A 23,616-nucleotide genomic window follows, 5' to 3' on the forward strand; every position below is an offset into this window, starting at 1 on the left:
CAAGGGCAGTCTTTTCATCCGGAGGTGTCATGGGCTGGGCAGTCAGTGCCTGCAGATGAGGGGTGTGCTGAGCCTTACATGGGGCACCCGGCTAGTGTCTGGCCACCAGATGCAGGGTGCTGCAGAGGTGCCCGGTGTCCAGACCTCAGGCCAGCCTCGGTGGCAGTGGGAGGTGGGTTGTCACGGCCTGTGGAATGAGTTTCAGACTGTTCCCACCTTTGAGTGTGGTGGGCAGGGAGGCGTGCCTCCCGACTGCGGCCCTTTCCATAGCAACATGCATTCCTCAGCAGAGTGACCACCCCCGCCCCCAGCTGAAATTTCACCATAAAATCTCCCCACTCTGATGTTGTCTATCAGCAGCTTCTCAGGGCTCTGGACCTTCGGGCCAGGAAGGAAGGAGAGACTCTGTTCTGGGAGAGGAAAAATGGCAGGATGCCCAATGAGGTTCTCCAACCCCCAGACCTGGGGGTCAGGACAGGCCCCAGGACCTTGGTACAGGGGCTGGGGCTGGGCAGGGGTTCCCTTCTGTGGTCCTTTCTGAGTCGTCTCACTCCCCAGGAGGACTCGGGATGCTGGCAGTGTCCAGACCGGGGTCCCCGGCCCCTAAATCTTGGATGGGTATTGGTCTGTAGCCTGGTAGGGTTGGGCTGCATAGCAGGAGGTGAGCAGTTGTGAGCTAGCATTCCTGCCTGAGCTCCCCCTCCTATCAGATCCGCAGCAGAGTTAGAGTCTGCGGGAGCGCAAACCCTCCTGTGAGCGGCACGTGCGTGCGCGGGATGTAGGTTCCATGCTCCTCATGAGCGTCTCTTGCCCGATGACCTGAGGTGGAGCGGTGTCATCCCAAAACCATGACCTGCCGCCTGTCCGTGGAAAAATTATCTTCCACAAAGCCGGTCCCTGGTGCCAGAAAGGTTGGGGATGGTTTAGATGGCTGGTTTAGACCGCATAGTACATGCCACCGTCACTCCAGACAGGCCTCCTCCCAGAGTTGCTATGAGAATTAGACACAGCCCAGGACATCACCTTCCTTCATGTCTGGTCTGAAAGGAAGACTGAAAGCAAGTGGGGCCTCCCAGGGCAGGGTGGGGGTTCAGGCCAGTTCATCGACGGGACCTTCAGGGTGGTGACGTCCCTTCCCTCTTCACTCCCTGTGCAGCCACTCTTCAAGCAGCCATCCACAGACAGGGTGGTGATGTCCCTTCCCTCTTCACTCCCTGGGCAGCCATCCTTCAAGCAGCTGTCCATGGACAGGGCCATTCCCCAGCGCCCCTTTGCATCCTGTAGTGAGCCACCTATCTCTGTATCCATCCTTCTTTCTCAGTCCAGCATCTTTCTCCCTGTTCCTCTGTCATCTCTCCATGTGTCTGCATGTCCGTCCTTGAGTGAATACCCAGCCGCGGTGTGTGGTTGAGACAGTGGATGTGGGAGGACCGGGAATCGGCTGCTTTTTCCACTGCTGCCTCTCCATGGGAGAGGCCTCTTCTGCCGTGGGTGACGGGGCTGGAGCTAAATGCCGTTGGAACTGGATGGCCCCTGAAGTGTCTGCTTTTTGCCAGGGCAGAGTCTGGGAGGAGGGAACGGGGATCAGGCTGGTGGCTGTTACCCCCTGCTGGGGCAGGTATTGGGTCTGTGCAGGGCGAATCTCAGTGCTTGCTGGGTCAGGCTCACATTCAGCTGCTCTGTGTTGGAGTCACAAGGTCTCTGCCCTCTGTTATCCCAGATTACTTTCAGGTCTTCGGTTCTCGTCAATTCTCAGTTCATTTGGAGCCCCCTCTTCACTACTTGACACCCTTAAAACGATACCCTGCTGTCAGCGTGGGCGCCTGATGGTCTTTTGTTCCTTTCTCTCTCTGGGCCTCCTTGTCTTCTGTCTTGTATGGAAGGAACAGTCTCCGAGGCCCTAACCTGCAACCCCGAAGTCCCTCCCGGCTGTGTTCCCCGCACTGTGGGGCTGGTCGGGGGCACTGGGGAAGGACCCTGCTGGTCTCTGGTGGCCAGAGCTCAGGTTGCCTATACGCTCCAGGCCAGGTACAGGACTCCTGCCAGCCACTCCCCTCCCCTCCGGCAGCGTGTTCTTCTTACGGATACTGACGCAGGGTCTCCGGGAGGGAACCCACTTTGCCCAGGACCATGGGGCTCGTACACGGGGGATTTGGGGTCCAAGCCAGTCCACCCCAAGAGTGGGGTGGTGCCGGTTCAGGCGGGCCTGTGCCCGGGGGGAGGGCGGTCTGGTGTTGGACACAGATAAGCGCCAGATCATGTACCCAGAGAATCTCATAATAACCAATGCAGTGAGAGCTGTGATGCCGCCTCCTTCAGGGACAACAGCCCCCGGAGGCTCTTTGGACGGGCTCTTCATTCTTTAGCAAGGAAGATGCACTGGGGATCATGAACAAGAGCAGGGCCTGTGGGCACCTCAGAGCCCACTTGGGGCGGCCGTCCGGGCAAAGGTTCACAGAGTCTCCCAGCCTGGCTACAGGCCACTTCCTCACCCTGTGAAACACTGCGGGGCGGTGCACGGCTGTCTGCATGTGGACTTAGCTTGGCCCTGAAGGCTCTGGCGACAGATGAGACTGGCAGGTGATCAGACATTTTGCAAAGGCTGGTGGCGTGGAGGGGTGGGGACAGCAGGCCCCTTCCAGGTTTGAGCTCCCTGCCAGGCACACCCCTACCTGTTTCTCCATGACCCACAGCCGAGGACACCAACCAGGGTCCCCGCCGTGGAGGACGCAGCTGGCATCCTGACCAGCCCTGGCCAGTTCCCAATCACTGCTCTCTGCTGGGCCATGCCCGGTGAGGTCCTGACATGCAAAAGGCCTTGAGGTGGGGCTCGGGGGGCTGGGGTGGAGGGAGGCTGTGCACTGCACAACCCTAGGGGGTGCTGTTCTAATGCATGTCATGGGGTCCTGCAGGGCTGTGACACTGGTGAGGACATGGCGCGGCAAGAGCCAGGGTCTCCTGGAAAAATCCTGCAGGGCCGGAGGGATTGGTGAGGGCGGGGGTTTTGACATCAGGCAGAGGAGCTGGACGCTGATGGCAGCTTTTAGGTGGGTGAGGGAATCTGCTTTGGCGATGTATGGCAGTGAGCGTGGGGACAGGCTGGGAATTCGGGCTCAGGTCTCCAGGTGTCTACCCTGGACTGCAGCCCTGCGGGGGCAGCGGGAGAGGCCAGGCCATCTGCCATCCTCCCAGGATGGTGTCCTCTGCCTGCCCTGCAGCCCCCAGGCCCTCTGCGCGTTTTCCACCCTGGCCCTTTCCTTTGTTGCCTGGTTTAGTCATTGAGGAGGAATGTTAGTCGGAGCCTCCGGAGTGCCTCTGTTTGTTTTTCGACCTGCTGGGTTGACCTCACTGATGAGGCCGCATGCCTTGCGGGGGCGCCGGGCTGGAGGGGCCTCAGCCCTGGGCCAGACCCTTCCTCATGGCTCCATGGCTCAGACCTCAGCCCTGGTTTTTCAGAGCTGTGGCTCTCTGGCTTCCAGGAAATACAGGAAGGGAACTAGGAGGGACACCGCCCGTCCCTGGGTCCACAGGGCCATTTACACACGTAGAGCAAATTGATGGCTTCGTGAAGAGTTTCTGTGAGCATCTGCGGCTGCTGGGCTGTGCAGCGCCCCTGCCCTCCCAGAGTTCACAGACCGTGGAGACTCGTGCCGTCCAGGGAATGCACATCACAGTGATATCGTGACAGTGGTGGGGCCATGGGCGGGACAGGAAGGGAGGCTGCCAGCTGTGTCCCAAGAGGCCAGCGTGTGCCTGTGGTTTTGGGAGGCTGTCACTGGCTCCAGCGTGGAACAGCGCTTGGGCCTGGGTGGGCCAGACGCTGAGGGGGCTCCCCCAGCGCAGCACCAGCCGCCAAGTGACCTTGCTGGCCTTTCCCGTGCCTCGATTCCTCTTTCCCAATGAAGGCTGTTAGCCTGGATGCTGTTCACCGCTCCTGGCCCTAAAATTAAGAGTTCTAGCCCGAGAACTGTGAAGACTTCAAGCTTGGGGTTATTTGGAGGCTCTCCGGTTTTCTCTTAAAGATAAGGATATTGATTTTGGGGCCTGCAGAAACCTCCCCTTGCTCCCTCTCTCTTCCTCTCTTTCTTTGTCACTCCCTCTCTCTGTCTCTCTGCAGATAACTCTCTCCCTCCCTTTCTCTTGCCATTGTCTGTCCCCTCAGCTGCCTCCTGAGCCCCTGAGCCCCTGAGCCCCAGGCCATTGTCTCTAGTCCATCCTGGTCCCTTGGCTGAGCAGGCCACAGACATTTGGCAGGACGCACCCTGGGCTCAGTGTCTGGGAATGGCGCTGAGTGTCTGGCGGTGACCTCTGGAGGACGGGCCATGGTGCTTTAAGGGCCAGGCAGAAATGCCGCCGTGTTCGGGCTGGGGGCTGGACTGGGTCTCCACGGAGCCCAGCACCGTTCTGTTGGGTACCAGGGCCCCTGCCGAGCACCTTGCCTTCCCCCAGCTATGCTGCCTGGACGCTGGGTCCTCCTGAGCAGAGCACTCTGTGCCTGTGTGGCCCGAGAGCTCCAGCTTCCTTCAGCCACCACAGTGGGCCTATGGAAGGGACTATGTGGGTGAATGTGGGGCAGAGAGACTGGGCTGGGCCAGCATACTTCCCCAGAGACCCCGGGACCGACGGAGCCTGCCCAATGCCAGGGACAGAGTTGGAAATAACCTTCTAATGAGATAAGGAGATAAAGATGATCCTAGAATCCTCCCACAGCTCCCGGTGGGGTCGGGGAAAAGTCTGGGTGTCTCAGGAAGGGTGCAGGAATCCCAGAGATCAGGCAGGCAAGGAATCAGTGCCAAGGGGGCACTCCTTGACTGGAGTAGCTGTGGGCACTGCTCCAGCTCACGGGGCACCAGACTGGGGACCTGAGGAAAAGTCACCCCCTGAGTGACCACAAATGACCAGGTGGAATCTGCTGCTGCTGGTGTGTTGTGATTCTGGGGCTGGGGGAGCTCCCCTGTGCCTTTGCCAGCAAAAAGGAGCAGGCTCTGATGGATGGCAGATGCCCAGCCTTTGCGAGGAAGGACCACGGCCGGCACGTCATCTGGCGGGGACAGACATCCTGGGCTTCACAGGCAGCCAACCCAGAGCCAGGACTTACAGATAAGGAGCTTGTTTGTGGGGGTGTGGGGGGAAGGAATTAGAGAAAAGGACCCAGTGCAGACCCCAGCAGCCTCACGAGGAGCGTGCCATCCCAGGGTCTCAGACCCAGCCTCCTTCCCGCGCAGGGGCAGCACCATCCCCTCTGTTCACAGCCTGCACTTGCTCTGTGAAGGCCGCTGGGAGCCGGCGAGGGCAGAGCGAGGTGGGCTTTTATTTAGAAAAGTAGAATGGCTGAGTTGTCGGGGTCACCTCCTCCCAGGGCAGTGCTGAGGCTCCAGGTGCCACTGGCTGCAGGAGTCCTTGAAAACCAGCAGAGAGTAAACCTGCGTTGGCCGTCCTGTCTCACCTCCATCCTTCTGCCCTTGTGAAAAAAGTGGGGCTTTCCTCCTGAGCCTGTTGCAGGCTTGTAATCATTCCTCCTTGGGGAAGAGGGCCAGGGAGCAGAGAACTGATGGCTAAGGAGGGCCAGACACTGAACCCAGAGATGGGCCCTGTTTAGTAGCAAATGTTGGGATCTGACTCCAATTGGCGTTAACATAAAGGTTGATACACTTGTTTCTGTAGATGATCCTCATTCAGGCAAAGCTTGATCCAGCTACCCAAACAGTGTGGCCAGTCTGTCTCTCTGCATCCTCTTACACCCTGTCCCAGGTTGTTGTGTGTAGAAGCTGTGGGCCTGCTCACTCAGTCATTCAGCAAACGTGGCTGAGTGCCCAGTGTATGCTGGCGCCTGTGCAGGCCCTAACCCTGCCCTGCAGGTGAGGGCTCTGTTCCTGTGCCCTTTGGTGCTCCCTTTCCATCAGGGCCACCCTACCTGTGGGTGGGTGCTTGTGTCCTGGTAGCAGCTCATTGCATCCCCTTCTCTGGGGCCCTGGCACCCAGTGGGTTTTTCTGGCTGATTCTTTTTTGTTCTGAAGCCCCCATCCCCACTGGGGAGTGAGGCACTGAGGCTAGCACTTGACGGGGCACCCCCTGAGTGTCTCCCTTCCCCGAGGCTGGCAGGATGAGTGCCATGGAGCACCTGGGCTCGGGTTCCGGATTCCATTTCGAGGACACATCTGTGTCACTCAAGGGAGTGGCCCCAGGCCCTGCTTCCCTTCCTGAAAGTGGCCAGCTTCCACAGCGTTTCTGTTGCTGGCGGAGAAGCGTCCTTTCATGAGGGGCTCCACTTCCAGGGGCTGCTGAGCCTGAGAGGTGCCCTCCAGCAGGGCAGGCTGCACCTGGGCTGAAATTGCCCCTTCCTTGCTTCTGAGTGCTCAGAGGAGTGCCGGGGCACCAGCAGATGGCCGGGAACTCATTTACGTTCCCGCTAAAAGCAGCTGTCTCCTTCTGTCAGCTCCTGTAGGTGCTGGAGCCCTGTGCAATGTCCAGCAGCCCTCCTGGTCCCAGGGAAGACAGCACTACTGGGCTGGGCTCTGTGATGCTGCCCCACTGGGTCTGGGGCACCTGGCTGCTGACATTTATCCTTCTCAGCAGGGCTGTGAGCCTCAGGCCTTAGGGGAGCCCAGGGTTCCATCCTCCTGTCCACCAGCTTGGTTTCAGTCCCTCATCTCTGGTTCCTTGTGCTGGGCCACATCAGTCCACTGCTTCTCCAGGCCAGGAGCACCTGGACACACGTCCCTGGGTGACGAGCACTGGGGTCCCCGGGTGACAAGCACTGCAGTCCCTGGGTGATGAGCACTGGAGTCCCTTGGTGACGAGCACTGGGGTCCTTGGGTGATGAGGTCCCTGGGTGATGAGCACTGGGGCCCCTGTGTGACGAGCACTGCGGTCCCTGGGTGACAAGCACGGGGGTCCCTGTGTGACGAGCACTGGGGTCCCTGGGTGACGAGCACTGGGGTGACTGGGTGACGAGCACTGGGGTGACTGGGTGACGAGCACTGGGGCCCCTGTGTGATGAGCACTGGGGTCCCTGGGTGACGAGCACTGGGGTCCCTGGGTGACGAGGTCCCTGGGTGATGAGCACTGGGGCCCCTGTGTGACGAGCACTGGGGTTCCTGGGTGACGAGGTCCCTAGGTGATGAGCACTGGGGTCCCTGGGTGACAAGCACTGGGGTCCCTGGGTGACGAGCACTGGGGTGACTGGGTGATGAGCACTGGGGCCCCTGGGTGATGAGCACTGGGGTTCCTAGGTGACCAGCACTGGGGTCCCTGGGTGACGAGGTTTCTAGGTGACAAGCACTGCGGTCCCTGGGCGACAAGCACTGGGGCCCCTGGGTGACGAGCACTAGGGTGACTGAGTGATGAGCACTGGGGTGACTGGGTGATGAGCACTGTGGTCCCTGGGTGATGAGCACTGGGGCTCCTGGGTGACGAGCACTGGGGCAACTGGGTGACCAGCACTGGGGTGACTGGGTGACGAGCACTGGGGCCCCTGGGTAATGAGCACTGGGGTCCTTGGGTGACGAGCACTACGGTCCCTGGGTGATGAGCACTGCGGTCCCTGGGTGATGAGCACTGGGGTCCTTGGGTGACGAGCACTGGGGTGACTGGGTGACAAGCACTGGGGCCCCTGGGTGACGAGCACTGGGATCCTTGGGTTGTAAGCACTGTGGTCCTTGCATGCCCTGCATCTGTTTGACGAGAGGGCAGCAGGCCCCAGAGTGACATGGAATGTGGTAATTCTGGGTCAGCTCTAGAGGAGCAGAGAAGATGAACTGTATGGGTCATCATGGAAATGCCTGTTGGGGACAGAGAAGGTTATCCCAGGGTGGTTAGTGGAGACATGTCATTGGCTGGTGGAAAGGCTGACTACTTAGCGGGGCAGTTGTAATTGTAAAATTGCCCTGTACCTCCTTATTTTCACCATTCACCTGCTCATTTATTCACTGATTGATCCATCCACTCATCCATCCTTTCACCCACTTGTTTGTCCACCCACGGAACCATCCACTCACCCATCCATGCACCCACTCATCCAGCCATCCACCTATTCACTCAACCAGTTCTCCATCCATCATCTATCCATTCATCCATCCACCATCCATCCATCTGCTACACATCCATTCGTCCATCCATCCACCCACCCACCCATCCATCCATCCACCATCCACCCATCCATTCACCCACCCATTCATCCATCTGTTCATCCATCCATCCATCCACTCACCCACCCACCATCCATCCATCCATCCATCCACCCACTCACCATCTATCCACTACCCATCCATCCATCCATCATCCATCCACCATCCATCCATCCATCCTTCCACCCATCCTCCTCCTCCTCCTCCTCCTCTTCCTCCTCTTCATCTGTGTTGAGCTCCTACTATGTGCCAGTGCTACAGTCTTGCTTGTATTTCTTATCAGGATCTTTGTGCTGCCTTTTGTGCTTCATGGCAATCACTCAGAACTCAAACTCATTTCCAAATTATTATCCTTCTTCTTTCTTCTCGTTCTTCTCCTTCTCCTTCCCCCTTTTCATTCTTCTCCTTCTCTTTCCTCCTCCTCCTTCTTCCTCCTCTTTCTTCTCTTCCTTCTCCTCCTCCTTATTCTCCTCTTCCTTCTCCCCTTCTTCTTCTCCTCCTTCTCCTCCTTCTCTTCCTCTTCCTTCTCCTCCTCCTTCCTCCTCCCCTCATCCTCCTCTTTCATTTCTTCTTCTTCTTCCTCTTCTCTCTCTTCTCCTCCTCCTCCTTCTTCTGCTTCTCCTCCTCTTCCTCCTCCTTCTCCTCATTCTCTTCCTTCTTCTTCGTCCTTCTCTCCTTTCTTCTTGTCTTTCTTTGTCTCGAGACTAGGTTATGCTCTGTTACCCAAGCTGGAGTACAGTGGCTCGATCTTGGCTTACTGCAGCTTCCACCACCCAGGCTCAAAGGAACCTCCCACGTCAGCCCCTCAAGTAGCTGGGATCACAGATGCACACCATGAAGCGCAGCTAATTCTTGTATTTTTTGTAGAGGCGGGTTTGCAATGTTGTGCAGGTTGGTCTCAACCTCCTGAGCTCAAGCCATCTGCCTGCCTCAGCCTCCCAGAGTGCTGGGGTTCCACGGTGAGCCACTGTGCCCAGCCACCAAATTCTTTCCAGTCACCTCCCTTCTCCCTTAAAACTGACCTTGCTGGTGTCCCTTCCTTTACAGGTCTGGCTGGGGACATGATACCTCGTTACATTCTAATGAAAATGGGCCACTGGGACACCAATGACAAATACTTCTACTTATAAAAGTGCAGGGGATGCAGAGGCCAACTTCTCTAACTCTGGTCAACTGAGGGATGGGGAAGACGTATTCCTTGGGTGAGGGGGGCTGTGCAGGATGCCTGACCCCTAGGAGCCAGGGTTAAACGCCGCCTGTGACATGAAGACTCTGATGCCAGTAGCCTTGTGCTGGGCCCATGCCACATAGGTGGTTCCAGGGAGGCTCCTGGTCTCAGTGCACACAGTGGGCGGGAGCAGGCCACTTTGGGGAAAGGGATTGAAGGTAGGGAGTCAGGTGGATGTGTCTCTAGGAGACCTGGCATGCTGGGGTCAGGACGCCCCACTCCACTATCCCATTTGGGGTTGCACCACCGTAGCAAGGCTGCCACCCAGACTGCAGAAAGTTGCTGGTGCCAATGCCACTCGGTGCCCTGAAGCTGGTCCCCATGCCCTGGCATGTGGGGGCCCACCTCCGTATGTTGTGTGGGCATATGGCCCTGCTGGCTGTGTGAGGGCATGGGAGGCTGCCACCTGCCTCTTGCTGTCCAACTCCACAGGTCTTTCTGATTGGTGGAATCTAATTTGCATCCTGCATCCTTGTGCAAAGGCACCTGGGAAATATAGTTTTCAGCTCCCCAGACTGCAGAACAGGACAGCGCCCAGGGGAGGCGGGGGTGGGGCTTGGGTGACCGAGGCCCAGCGGGACACCTATTGTTCTGTGGGACTGACTGCATAGGTGATCCCATCATGGCGAAGGTTGCACCGAAGCAGCAAAGTTTTTGCTTCATGAAGCTTCTGGAGCTGGCCCTCTGTGCGTCACATGTCGGTCTCAGGAACCTCTGCACATCCACATGGTCCTTTGTTAAAGAGTGAGTGCCAGGATGGGTGTGGAGACCACACGGTGATGCTGCCTCCGCCTTCACCGAGCACCTGGGCCGCTCGGTGGGTCCGATGGGAACCACTGGTGCTGGGCTCCTGCCTGGCTGTCTAGGAGGAAAGGGCAGAAGCAGGGGCTCTTGTCTGCTGAAGCTCCTCTCGCTGGCCTCGATCCACTGGGGGCCACCCTCTGGTGGGGGGTGACACTGGCCTCAAACCCACGTCCACCTGTCCCCAAAGCTCGTGCTGTGTCCAAGTGGAGTTTTCATCCTGATGGAGGCTGGAAGGAAAGCTTCTCCCAGCCTCGCCACACCTTTGCTTTTTAGAAAGAAAATTAATGATTTCCTCCATTCTGGCACAGGAAGGCCCTGGCCGGCAGCAGGGGTGGCGTTGGGCCTGAGAAAGGTCTGCTGGCCTCTTAACTTGTTGCAGCAGAGATCTGCAAACATGTCCACCAAGCCTGCTGGAAAACAGCTCTGGCCTTCAGCAATCGAGAAAACAGGCTTGCAAGCCTGAGTCTGGGAAGAGCATCACGGGCTTGTCACGGTGCGAGGCCAGGAAGCCCCGGCTGGGATCCCTGCTCCTCGGCCCTGGCTGCTGCCCATGTTGGAATTGAGTCTTAGGGATGGCCCAGGGCTCGGCGCTGTGTCTCAGCAGGTGGGCCGGCAGCTGGCACGGTCCTCTCTTCCCAGAGGCTGCATCCAGGCCTGGGGCTGTGCAGGGCCACCTCACCAGGCACCTGCACTTGGCCTTGCTTCTGAAGTCAAAGGCAAAAGCCCACCAAAGCCGTCTTTGTGGGGCCCAGATGGGAGGTGCCACGTATGCCTGAGGGACTGAAAGAGCTGGGTGGGCTGTGCCCGGCTTGGCAGTCGAAAGCCACCCAGGAAATCAGAGAGGCCATGAGAAGCCAGCCTAGACGCAGGGCGTTCTGGGTCCTGGTACCACCCCTCCCTTCTATAACTGTGGTGGGAAATCCTCAGCTTCCCCCTGTCTCTGGCCTCTCGACGTAATTGGCAGAGGACTGCAGCAAAGCCAGGCTGTAGAAATGACACTGTTGGAGGCAGGGACTGCAGGATCCTGGGACGCAGATACTGTGGCACCTTCCAGAGAACTGTGGATGGGAGGCACTTCATGATCCTGAAGTGTGGCTTTGATTCCCGCCACCCTGGTTTCCTCCAGAGTCCTGCTCAGGCTGCTGTCTTCCCCGCACCATTAGCTGCTCATGGCCTGGGTGAGGGTGGCATAGAGCCCTGTCTGCATCTCCGTGTGGCTTGTGCACCAAGCACAGTGCCCACACTGAATGCCCTGGAGGGACGGGGTGCTGGGGAGGCAGAGTCCTCCGTCTGTGTGCTCCTCTTGCTGAGGGCCTGCTGGGCCATGCTGTTGTCTCTGGCAGCCTGGCCACCTTCTCCTGGGGCAGTGCTGAGGCTCCAGGTGCCACCGGCAAAAAAGGAAACCTGTGTTGGCCATCCTATCTCACCTCCAACCTTCTGCCCTTGTGTAAAAGGTGGGACTTTCTTCTTGAACTCATCTCAGGCTTGTAATCATTCCTCCCTGGGGAGGAGGGCCAGGGAGCGGGGAACTGATAGCTAAGGAGGGCCAGATGCTGCACCCAGAGATGGGTCCTGTTTAATAGCAGATGCTGGGATCCAACCCCAATTGGCTTTCACATAAAGATGGATACACTGGTTTCTATAGATGATCCTCATTCAGGCACAGCTTGATCCAGCTACCGAAACAGTGTGGCCAGAGTCTCTCTCTGCATCCTCAGGCAGGCACTCTCCACCCCCTCGGGAGACAGTTGCCAGATGCTCCAGGCTCCTGTTTGGTGTTTGGAGCCAGCAGAGCAGGGAGGATTCCTCATTCCCAAAGGAAAAAAGTGTCAGGACGGAGCTTCCCTGGCCTGGCTGGTCTCCTGTCCATCTCTGAGCTGACCATCTGGGACAGGGCGGTGTCATGCTCTGATTGGCCAGCAGAGGGGGCATGGCTAGCCCCATCCACACCTACTGGGCAGGGGCTAGCCCCATCCATACCTACTGGGCTAGCCCCATCCACACCTACCGGTTGCTGGCTACTGGGTTCCTCCATCCCACTGGCCACCCCAGCACACACTGCTCTGCTGCTGCCACACCAGCTTCGAGTTTATGTTCTCTGCCGGGACTCCCAGGAGCCTCTGCTTTGGTCATAGGAGCAGTGCTTTCCCCATGATGCTGACGTTGTTCAGGGTGGGTGCCTGGGTTCACACCTTGCGGTGGCTGCGGGTCTGGGGTCCTCGTGGTGAGGGAGAAGGAGGCTCTGGCAGATGGGGGCCGTCTTTTGTGTTGGAGGGTGACCGCTGAGCTTCCTGGTAACTATCATGGTGTCAGCTGGCCAGAGATCAGCTTCTCCCCTGCCCTTCTGCGAAAGCCCCTGGATCAAGGGTCAGGAAGCTTCTGGAAGGGATGTAGGGGCTGCCCCTCCCTTGTTCTGGCCCTGCATGTCTGGTGATGTGGGCAGGGGTCTTTAGGGCCAATGGAAACTACACACCAGCTGTAAATGGTCACGGGAAGGTGACAGTCCAGGTGGATAATGAGGGGGATAAACTCTGCCAGTGACATCCCTATGGCCTCTGGAGGGGCCTCAGGCGGGGTGAAGGCTCTCAGGGCTGCAGAGCAGATGTTGTGACCCACTGGCTCTCCCAGGTCCCTGCATAGCACCTGTAAGGTGGCCAGCTCAGCTGAAGGGTTTCTGTGTCCTGCTGGCATCTGCCTGGACTGCCCTCCTTACATGGCCAATGAAAAGCCGTGTCTGGGAGGCCAGGTGTGTGGCCCCTGCCAGCCTCAGGAGCCACGAGGGCACATGAGGAAGGCGGTTGTCATCAGAGCCAGGAAAGCCTGGGTCAGCCCCTGGTGTGTGGCTGCTGGTGGGGGCAAGGATGGGACCCTCCTCCACAGTGCTGTGCCCTGCCTCGCCCAGCATGCGGCTCTGGGTCCTGGGGCTCTGTTGAGTGCCTGGATTCTCGGTGGGGGGTGAGGGTGCTTTCCCATCATCCCAGCTTCTGGTGCTCCCAGGTGCTCCTTTCCCCTCCGTGGCTAACCCGCTCCCCTCTGTCTTTTCAGCTCAGCCAGCAGATCTCCTGAAGGTTCTAGATTTTCACAACTTGCCCGATGGAATAACAAAGACGACAGGCTTTTGTGCCATGCGGCGATCTTCCAAAAGCCCGGACGTCGCTTACAGAGTCACCAAAGACGCACAGCTCAGTGCGCCCACCAAGCAGCTGTACCCTGGTAAGAGCCGCACACTTCTGTTCCGGTGGTGGGTCCCATTGGCCCCCCGGCCTGGGAGCAGCAGAACCCGTGTGGTGGCAGAAACAGGCTGGGTTTTCCAGGAAGCCGCTCCCTCGCACTAGCCCTTTTTCCCTTCACAGCAGTGAAAGTGCAGTTGCAATGGTGGGACCTTGTCCTTCTCTGCTGGATGTGGGTCGGGGGAGGGAGTGGCCCGGTGCCCCTGACTTTCTATCAGTGCATCTCTGGTGGTAGCTGGGCCACCGGGACTCCCGCCGGAGGAGTCTAATGGGTCCTGGGGGTTGCTGTGGGGAGAAACCTCGGGGTCGTGGGAAAGGAAGCGCTTCCAGACAGAAGTTTAACTGAGGGCAGTGACATTAAGAGACACATGAATCAAACGTCGTGACTCTTAGCAAGAGCGCAAGAGGCTTTTAATGAGAATCAGTTGCTGAGTGCTGGGTCTCTGCTTTTAATCACACACCCAGAGCGGGAGGCAGCAGTAGCTCTAAGATGCAGCATCCAAGTGTCCCTGTCACCCAGGCATGGGGCAGCACCTGTCAGTTAATTAAACCCTCTGGGCTTATCTGGACATGAGTAAATGAGCTGGTGATGGAGAACCTCGTCTCCTTGCTAACTTAGTCGGGTGCTCCTGGCCTGGACTGAAATGAGCTCCTCTTTTTGATTCAGATAAGAAGAGGGTAGGGGTGGAGGGCAGGTGAGTTCACTTCGTGAGACTCTCCGTAATTATTAGAAGACACAGTGCAGTATCTTATTGGAGGACCTGGAGGTGACCCCAGCATTGAACCCACAATCAGGGTGGCCTTCGAATGAGCCAGCTGTCTGCGCACTCATTCCCAGCCATTGCCAGCCCCTCTTTCAATCCATCGTGACCTTGAAGAGGGTGTCTCTCAGAGAATCTGGGCAGTTCTTTTTAAGAATGTTTTTCAGAACGAGTTATTTCAAGAAATAACCTGCGGCACCAAGTTGCTGCCTGGCAGCTCGGTGGAGGTAAGGCAAGGTGGCCCGGGAGCTTGGCAGCCCAATTTCCCTCAGACAGCCCACCTTTGGGTGCCAGAGTGGCCCTGGGCTGTGTATCCACAGCCTTGAGAGTGTGGAACTCAGCACAGACAACCTCTCCTCGAAAAGGACTGCAGCCTTTGTGAGGCTGAGGCAGGCGGACCACCTGAGGTCAGGAGTTCAAGACCAGCCTGGCCAACATAGCCAAACCCCATCTCTACTAAAAATACAAAAATTGTATTTTTTTAAAACAAATAATGCAATTTGTATTATTATTATTTTTACAAATAATTGTATTATTTGTATTATGTGGTGAACACCTGCAATTCCAGCTATCTGGGAGGCTGAAGCAGGAGAATTGTTTAAACTCAGGAGGCGGAGGTTGCAGAGAGCCAAGAGGCCTCCCGAGGAACACTCCCAAGCTTTCGGAAGAACATCTCCTCCACAGAATGCTCACTCCAGTCTTTGCCCGGAAGTTACACCCTTTTCTGCCCCAAGGCCCAGGTGTAGATTTCTTGACCCAGAGAGCCTGGGAGGGCTGGTCTAGGGAAGGGCTTCGAAAGCCTATGGCCGAGGACCGGTGTGAGACACACCGAGCGGCACACTGGTGAAGGGAGGGCTCCTGCCTCCTGAGAGGACCTTCAGCCACTGTGTTTAATCTTACCTGTGTCCCCAATTCTGGGGCACTGGTACCACTGTCCCCTGCCCCGTGGCTGACACCCCGCCCTCCCCTGTGGCTCTCCTGCACCTCAGGCCCGGGCTCAGGAATCAGCCTCCTTTGGGCAGAATGTCCTGCTATGCCTCGATGTCCCCACCGGGCTACCCTCAGCCTGGCCCCTCCTCGGCTGCCAGGGCCCAGCTGGAACCTCACCCACTCCCCAGGTTCCTGGCCCCCTGTCTAAAGTTAGCCACACCCCCTATTCATTTCCTATCCTTCAGCCTCTTTCTGCCACCCTGCCCCACCGCCCCCTGCACTATTTGCAATTATCGTTATTATTATTGAGACAGAGTCTTGTTCTGTCACCCAGGCTAGAGTGCAGTGGCATGATCTCAGCTCACTGCAACCTCCACCTCCCAAGTTCATGCGATTCTTCTGCCTCAGCCCCTGAGTAGCTGGCATTACAGGTATGCTGTAATCCTAACACAGAAATACTTGCCTGATTTTTTTTATATTTTTGGCAGAGACAGGGTTTCACCGTGTTGGCCAGGCTGGTCTCTAACTCCTGACCTCAAGTGATCCTCCTGCCTCGGCCTCCCAAAGTGCTGGGATTACAGGTGTGAGCTACTTTGCCCCACCTGCAATTATTTAATTAGCTGGTTTGATGATTTCTGTTTATGTGGGGGGGTAGTATCACTTTCTGAGGTCAGAGACCATATCTGTCCCTGGACTGTGTCACCCTAGAGCCTGGCACCTGTCAGTGTTTATTAGGGAACTGATCACTGTTTATGATGACATGATCCACTGCAGCGAGAAGTCAGTGTGCTTCATAACTGTTGGCTCAGTGTGACTCAGTGTCAATGCAAATGCATTTATTGCACTCCTACTGTATACCTAAAATGCTCTAGTGCCTTTGGACTTCAGCAGAAGTAAAAATGAGAAGCTCTAAGGGTGTCATCAGGCCTCTCCCGAGCCACCCCTCAGCTGTGACTTTCCTTAGTGAATGAAATATGAAGTGTTTGACAGCCGGCTCCCCTCCCAGAGTGCCCGGACAGCGTAGATCATAAGGTGTCAGCGTCCCAGCTCACGTCAGGACTTGAATGGGCCATCTCACAGTGACAATAAATCCATTGTTATTTTGCCAGGAGAGAGATTAATGTTAAACATAATTTATCCTTTCGGGTTTTATCTGAGCTGAGAAAATTTGTTACCATAGAGATTTCAAAACTTGAGAAACGGCATTTTAATGAGCTGCGGGAGCCGGGGGTCCGGGGGCCGCGGTGCTCGTGCTGGGGAGATGAGCCTGCCCGACTCATCCTTTGATCTTTTAAGACGGAAGAATGACTCCGGCGCGCAGGGTGGTGGTGGGGTGGGGACGGGAGCCAGGTGGCCCTTTGCAATGAGAGCGAGGGAGTGGAATCAGGTGGTGCTTGTGCTATCTGCCCTGGGTGTGGACGGGGACCCAAGTGCTTCAGGTGAGACCCCACCATGTACTCCCTGGGACCCTGTGGGACCACCGTTCTCCTGCCGGCAGCCTTACCATCTGGGGCCCCCACCATGGGTGGGCACATCATGTCCCACTCCCTCTCCATAGCGGGGACCAGCTACGGCCATCATCTCCAGGGTCCCCCTCCCACATCCCCACATGTGGGGGGGTGATGCAAAACCGATGGCTGGTCAGGTGCGGTGGCTCACACCTGTAATCCCAGCACTTTGGGAGGCCAAGGCAGGAGGATCACCTGAGGTCAGGAGTTCGAGACCAGCCTGGCCAACATGGTGAAACCCCATCTCTACTAAAAATACATAAATTAGCTGGGGGTGGTGGTATGCACCTGTGGTCTCAGCTACTTGGGAGGTTGAGGCAGTAGAATCGCTTGAACCTGGGAGGTGGAGGTTGCAGTGAGCTGAGGTCTCACCACCGCACTCTAGCCTGGGTGACAGAACAAAACTCTATCTCGAAACACACACATACACACACACACACACACACACACAAACAAACAAAAAACAAAGCTGATGGTGTGTGTCTAGACGTGGGGGTCCTGAGCCGGTTCCTCTGTGAACCTGCCTTTCCCAGATGGCCACACTGACTGTCATCGCCCCCACCTCGTGATGGGCTGTCCCTGTCATCACCCCTACCTGGTGATGGGCTGTCCCCAGCTTTGGGGGCAGGGGCCTTGGCCAGGCCCTCCTGGGCCCAGCCTCCTGTGGGAACAGCTGAGTCATGGCTTGGAGCTGGTGAACACAGGGTGCCTGACCACAGCTGGGCAGCCCTGCTCCGTGTCGGCGCCTTAGTGAGGGGTTCGCGACCTGCAGGATGAGCAGCTGCTGCAGCCTCCAGCCCTCACACAGACTCTGGGTTGGCCTGTAGGGGGCTTGGAGGGTCTGCCCGGAGTGGGGGCCTCTCGTTTTGCAGGCCCGCGGGAGCTCTCCCTGCAGCGCCCTACAGAGGATGCAGAGGCTGCGGCAGGCAGTTCTTCTCCCCCTGGAAAGTCTCAGGATGCTGTGGGGCGAGGGGGCCTTTGGGTCCCCTTCCTCCCAGCGTGGCACCTGCAGCTGTGCTGCAGTGACCAGACACAGAGGTGGCGAGGCTGCCGCCTGCTGTGCCACGATTCTGCCAGCAGAGGGTGCTCATGGATAGTCGCCGTGCGGGCGCTGCGGCCACACATCCATGCTCTGCTGCCTCACGGGCTGGGCCACCTGGTTAACCTTTGGCCCCCACTTCTAAAGAAGGGGTGGGCCTGGTAATGGGTTCGCGGTGGCTGAAGCCCACCCACCAGACCCCAGCCCTCCGTCGTGGTGCTGCTCGTGGGGCAGCTTTAGCAGCAGGTCCCCCACTTCCTTGGCATGAGCCTGTTGATACCCTGCTGGGGTGCCGCTCCTTCTGGCTGGTTCTGAGGACCCCACAGCCTTAGGCAGGAGAATCGCTTGAGCCAAGATCGTGCCGCTGCACTCCAGCCTGGGAAACAGAACCAGACTCTGTCTCAAAAATAGCAGCAATAATGGTAATAAGAATTGCAAATAGTGCAGGGGGCGGTGGAGCAGGATGGCAGAAAGAGACTGGAGGCTCAGAAAGGCTGTGGGCTTCTCAGAACCAGCCAGAAGGCTGAGCACTCCTGGCTGACCCAGTGGCGTCAGTTAGCTGCAGGCTCCTCATCAGTCCCAGGCTGTGGGCAGAACGGCAGGTGGCATAGGGGAAGAGCATCACTGGTTTCATCACTAGCATTGATGGAGCAGAGGGGCCAAGGCTCCTGGTCTTGCCCATGGACCGGGGCAGGCGTGTGGAGTGGGCTTGGGTGCTCATGGCCGGGCCAGCCTGGGTCTGCCTTTGAGTGACCTCAGAATGCTTCTAGAGGGTGTTGTAAGGGGTGATTCCTCCTGTTAGCATACTAGGGATATTTTTTTCTAATTTTAAATTAGGGTGAAATTCTTTTATTTCCACCCTTTCTCTGCTTTGCATATCAGCTGGGAAACGTCACAGTTCAGTTCTAGTGGCAATCGGAGGCTGCTGCTTCCCTTCTCCTTTCTTCTCTCTGCTTCCTCCCCCTGTTACACTCCCTCCGTCCCTTCGTCTCCTTCCCTCCCTCCATCTCCCTCCCTCCCTCTGTCTCCCTCCCTCCTTCCCATCGTCTCCCTCCCTCCCTTCCTCCCTGTATGCTGAGTGGTGAGACACCATGGAGGGTACAAAGATGCCTCAAAAGCAGCCTCCACTCGAAAGCAGCTCACAGCCTGGGAGGTTCTCCTGAGGGTCGATGCACAGAGGTGTTGAGATGTGGAAGCTGAGAATGAGGTGATAAGGGCTCCCAGCTGGAAGGACCAGTTGTGTTTCATGGAGGAGTTTGCATTTGCACTGAGCCTTGAAGGGGCAGGCTTGGCCAAGTGGGAGCAGGGAAGGGCTGCAGGAGCAGTTTGATCAAGGGGCAGATGTGCAGCAGATGTCAGTGCCCCACCACAGGCAGCACAGCTTCCCAGGGCTCCGGGCTGGCTCATTTGCAGAGACCTTGGCTGGGCGTGGGTGGGGGGCTCCCTCATGGCTTCTCACCTGTGTGCTCTGTTCCAGCATCTGCATTTCCCGAGGACTTCTCCATCCTAACCACTGTGAAAGCCAAGAAAGGCAGCCAGGCCTTCCTGGTCTCCATCTACAATGAGCAGGGCATCCAGCAGATTGGCCTGGAGATGGGCCGCTCTCCCGTCTTCCTCTATGAGGACCACACAGGGAAGCCTGGGCCAGAAGACTACCCCCTCTTCCGGGGCATCAACCTGTCGGATGGCAAGTAAGTGGGTACTGCTGGGGAACCCTGTCCTCCTGCTGGAGGGGAATCAGGCCAGCTCATGCCACTGACCAGATGTGGGGCCCGGTAGGGGGACAGCAGCAGCCGGTACTGAGACTCCCAGAGGTGCTGCAGCAGAGGAGAGGGTGCTGGGCTTGGGGTCCTGAAACTGGGTTCTGGTCTTGATTCATCTTCTGTGGCTTTGGGGAGTCACTTCTCCTCCCTGGTCCTCCATTTCCCCTTTGTGAGGTTCACTAATGTACATCAAATTCCAGCTGTTTGTGACAGAAGGGACATAGGAAATTGTGTGGTTTTACCCAGCCTGTTCCAGAAAGGGTTCAAGGTGTCCTTCCAGGGCACAGATGTGTTGGGAGTGGCGTGAGCCGTGAGGAAAGGCAGGTTGTGCCGGCACGCTCCCTTGGGTGCAGAACTCAACACTAGGGGCTGACAGTCGCCTCTTTCATGGCTGGCACGTGTGGGGTGGGGCCTGGCAATCTCTCAGGGCCTTCAGTACGTGAATCCTGAATTCTTCACTAGCACAGTCAGACAGGTCGGCTCACCCCACCGTTTCCCGTCCACACTCAGTCTTCTCTGGCCGACTGCAGTTTGCCATCAGGGTTCGGAGGACACATGATGAGTGCCCTCATACTAACGTCAAAATGCAACGGCCGCCACCCTGCACTTCCCCGAAGGCTGTGACGGTGCCGCCGGGACCCCGCTCCTGGCTCCTGAGCCGTGCCCTGCGCCCCACACTCCTCCTTTCACTTGGGCTCCCGATGGGCTGACAGGGTTCAGACAGCTGTCCCTGTCTGAGGAACGAGGATTCGGGGGTGTGAGTCAGACGTCACGGCATGTGGGGTTGCCCTAACTTGTCTGATTCCAGAGGCCGGGCCTTGATCTGCTCAGTCTCACCACGACCGTGCAGGTAGTGGGCCATCTTCCGGCGTCCCCAGGGATTTGTAGCAACGTCGTCTGAACTGGCATCTTCGATCCAAACCCTGTCTTCACTGTCTGTATCTTTGTAGGTGGCACAGAATTGCTCTCAGCGTCCACAAGAAAAATGTCACCTTGATCCTCGACTGTAGAAAGAAGACCACGAAATTCCTGGACCGAAGCGACCACCCCGTGATAGACGTCAATGGCATCATTGTGTTCGGCACACGGATCCTGGACGAGGAGGTGTTCGAGGTAAGCAGGACGGCGGACCACGCCCCGCACTGTGCCCACCAGTGCACCCCTCGTATGGAGCCACCTCGGCCGCCGTTGGAGGTGGCTCCTCGGGTGGGGACCAGCTGTTGTTTCACCGTGGTCACAGTGGTCTCTGTTGGTCAGGAGCCTCTGCTGCTGTCCTAAGGGATGTTTGTGGCCTTCAGAAATGGAGGGCCAGAGCTGCTGTCACCTGTAGGCCATGTGGGGTTGGGAGTAACCACCCTTGTCCCAAAGGCCCAGTAATGAGTCTCCTGGGTGCTAGCTGGGAACGGAGGGGGTCTTTGTCCAGCCTTGTGTTGAGGCTCCTGGAAACGTGTAGACTTCTGTCCTCTGTATCTGAGACCCATCCTGAAACAGGGCAGCCGTCCTCAGGGTGAGCTTGAGGGGCAGAGCTGGGCCACTGGGTGGAAGCATCAGGGAGACCTGTGCTGACCTGACTCAGGCTGGCCTCACTCCAGAGTCTGGCTGTGTCCAGCCAGGGGCCTTGCTCTCCTGGGGAATGCTTCAGAGGGAGCCTGAGCAGAGCGGGCTTGGGGACTGTTGGAAATAGGTGCTCAGTACCGCAAAGAAAAATCAGCACTGAGACAAAGCATCTCTCAGCAAGGCAATTTCACTTCCTGGATGCAGGAAGAGTGCTCTTGGTCACCATCTTGCCACGTCAGTACAATGAACAAAGGAAATCAGACACATTTATCCCTTACATATTTGGGGTTGTCCTTACTGCTGTGTCTGATCTCCATTGGCTGGAGCTAGACTCAATCTAAACTAAACCCCGATTGGCTAACAACTTAAAACTTTCCAAACAGGTAAAAGCAGTGGAGAGCTGGAACATGCCTGTGAGCACGTCCAGCACAGATATCTTGGTTAAAGCACAAGGACATAGAATGTACAGTGTGACTGTAAGCACGGCATGTCTAACTGCTATATAGGATAGGGCTTAACAAGTTATTAGCACACTTATTCTTTAACAAGAAAGGAAACTTTTAAAAAGGAACTTTTCTGCTTCTCACAGGGACCCCCACTTCAGCCCCTCATAACTCAGGGTCCTGCATGGGAGAGTGTGGGAATGCTGCGTCCCACTGCCGGGAAACAGGGTGAGAGCCTCTGCAGGTGACAATGATCTCCAGCTACCCAGGGTGAGAGGGTTGGAGTCACTGGCGTCTGTAGAGGTTCCAGGGCCCTGCCTCCTGGGTGCTGGGTACTGGGGGTGGCCACCTGCACAGGGTCCTGAACTCTGCACCTCCCATGTGACTGCAGTGACCATTGCCCCTGCAGGTCGGGTTAGGTGGCACCAGGACCCTCCACTGAGCTTCTTTTTCTTTTATGTAAGTTGGGTTTTGTAGAAGATTTGGTTTGCACCCAGGGCTCTGTGGCTAAAGCCTGTTTGGAGGCCACTGGCTTTGATGGTCTCCAAGGGCCATCCCGGCTCTGGGATTTCCTCCTCCCGGGGCTGCAGAGATGGGACAAGATAGTGCAGCGCCTCCTCCCGAAATCCTGGAGTGCTGCTGTGAGCTCCTGGCCATGTCTGCACATCAGTTCGGCATCCAGCTGCCCCTGTTTCATGGCTGAGGTGGGGTCCATAGGGCCATGTGTCTTCTTGGTGACTCAGGGTCACCAAACCAGACACCGTGTTGACTCAGTCTTGGTGCTCTGCCAAGGACACGCTAAGGAGACATCGAACGTGCTGAGTTTGCTTTGGTGTTAGCAGTAGTGATGTCTGCTGGTGGGGACGGGCGCAGTCCAACTGGTCCCGGGACTCCGAGCATGTGAGGAGAGGGTCATTCTGAATGTCTCGCCTTTCTAGAAAACCACACTGGGGACCATGTAGTGTCACCATGAACAGATGCTCAGCAGAGTGCTGGCCTCGGGGCAGGCCCTCCTGGGCTGGACTCTCAGCTCCGTTGAGTGTTGGATTTGGGCCTTGGGCAAGCTGCTCTGCTATTTCTCTGTCTCAGCATCTCTGTCTACAACGGGATCACGGATGTGGCTGCTTTATGAGTGGTGGCACCGTGAGGTGGAATGCAGTGACACTCCAGCACTGCCACCCTTACAGGAAGCCGTGCCTCACTGTCAAATGCAGTGGTTCTGAATTCTAACCCCATGTCAAGGCTGGCAGAGAGGCAGGACAGGGCCCAGCGGCCCAACGCAGACAGCAGAGGAAGGATCAAAGCAGCCACCCTCTGTGGAGTGAGATGGTCCTGTTAGAAGAAGACCGGACCAGGGGTGAAGGTGGCGTGAGATTCTGCTGAACCCAAAGTTGGCTTCGGCTCAGTTTCCAGGAAGCTGCAGCCTGGGGCTTCAGTAGGGTAGGGCAGGTGCTTGGGGCCGGCTGTCACAGCCAAGTTTTGCAAGTTATTGAGACATACCCTCTGGGCATATTTCTGACCAGACCTGCCTAGATGCCGGGAAGGAGCTGTGGTGGCAGGAGTGTCATCAGCTGGGCAGGAGGCCGCTTCTAGGCTGTTCTGGGGAGCCAGGGTTCAGGCCACCTCAAGGCCACGAAGGCTGGAATCCAGGGCTGCTGCTGCCTCTTGCTGGTGGCAGAATCTAGGCACAGCAGGTGACCTTGATGAGTTTTAAGACTTGCGGGTAAAGTGTGGGTCGCAGTGAGGCTGCCTGCAGAGCTGCAGGGGCGACCTGGGCTTGGCCTGGGCACCTGCCGGGGCTGCGGCAATGGCTGCCTGTTGTCCTGTGGGTCGAGGCCATAGCGTGGCCTCAGGGTTTTGATGAGTTTGTCGTGCAGTCACGTTTTTGTGCTATGTCAAATTGTCGTTATTTCTAGTGTGTTCAGCTGTAAAGATTCTGGAAAAAGCTTTATTTTATCTTTAAAAAAATTAGGATCTTAATGGTGCTTCCTTGTATTCTAACTGAGCGGGAAAAGCTGCTTTCCAGCAGCAGACGTAGGTGAAGAGTCCCTTACCACAGGAAAGTGCTAGAAATCTGTGTTCCGGGCCGGGTTTGAGTCCTCGCTCCACTGTTTCGCCGCGGTGAGATCTTGGGTGAGTTGTCTAACCTCTCTGAGACTCAGTTTCCCCATCTGTAAAATGGTACTATTACTATCTGTGATAGTACCCGCCGTGTTTTTGTGTGCGT

General features: G+C 57.2%; 1 protein-coding gene across 4 annotated transcripts in view; it reads left to right on the forward strand.

Annotated features, from left to right (window-relative positions):
• The window catches only part of COL5A1 (collagen type V alpha 1 chain), a 193,252-nt gene that overhangs the window by 35,691 nt on the left and 133,945 nt on the right, over nt 1-23,616 (forward strand). For all 4 annotated transcript variants that reach the window (XR_013527273.1, XM_035262258.3, XM_035262257.3 and 1 more), the window contains exons 2-4: nt 13,204-13,371; nt 19,104-19,317; nt 20,340-20,502. Coding sequence is in view for 3 of the 4 variants with exons in the window: in XM_035262258.3 (XP_035118149.2) it covers nt 13,204-13,371; nt 19,104-19,317; nt 20,340-20,502 (545 nt within the window). In the remaining variant the exon portion in view is untranslated. The remainder of the gene's footprint in view (nt 1-13,203; nt 13,372-19,103; nt 19,318-20,339; nt 20,503-23,616) is intronic.

This window comes from Callithrix jacchus, chromosome 1 (assembly GCF_049354715.1).
Source record: "Callithrix jacchus isolate 240 chromosome 1, calJac240_pri, whole genome shotgun sequence".
Taxonomy (NCBI): domain Eukaryota; kingdom Metazoa; phylum Chordata; class Mammalia; order Primates; family Cebidae; genus Callithrix; species Callithrix jacchus.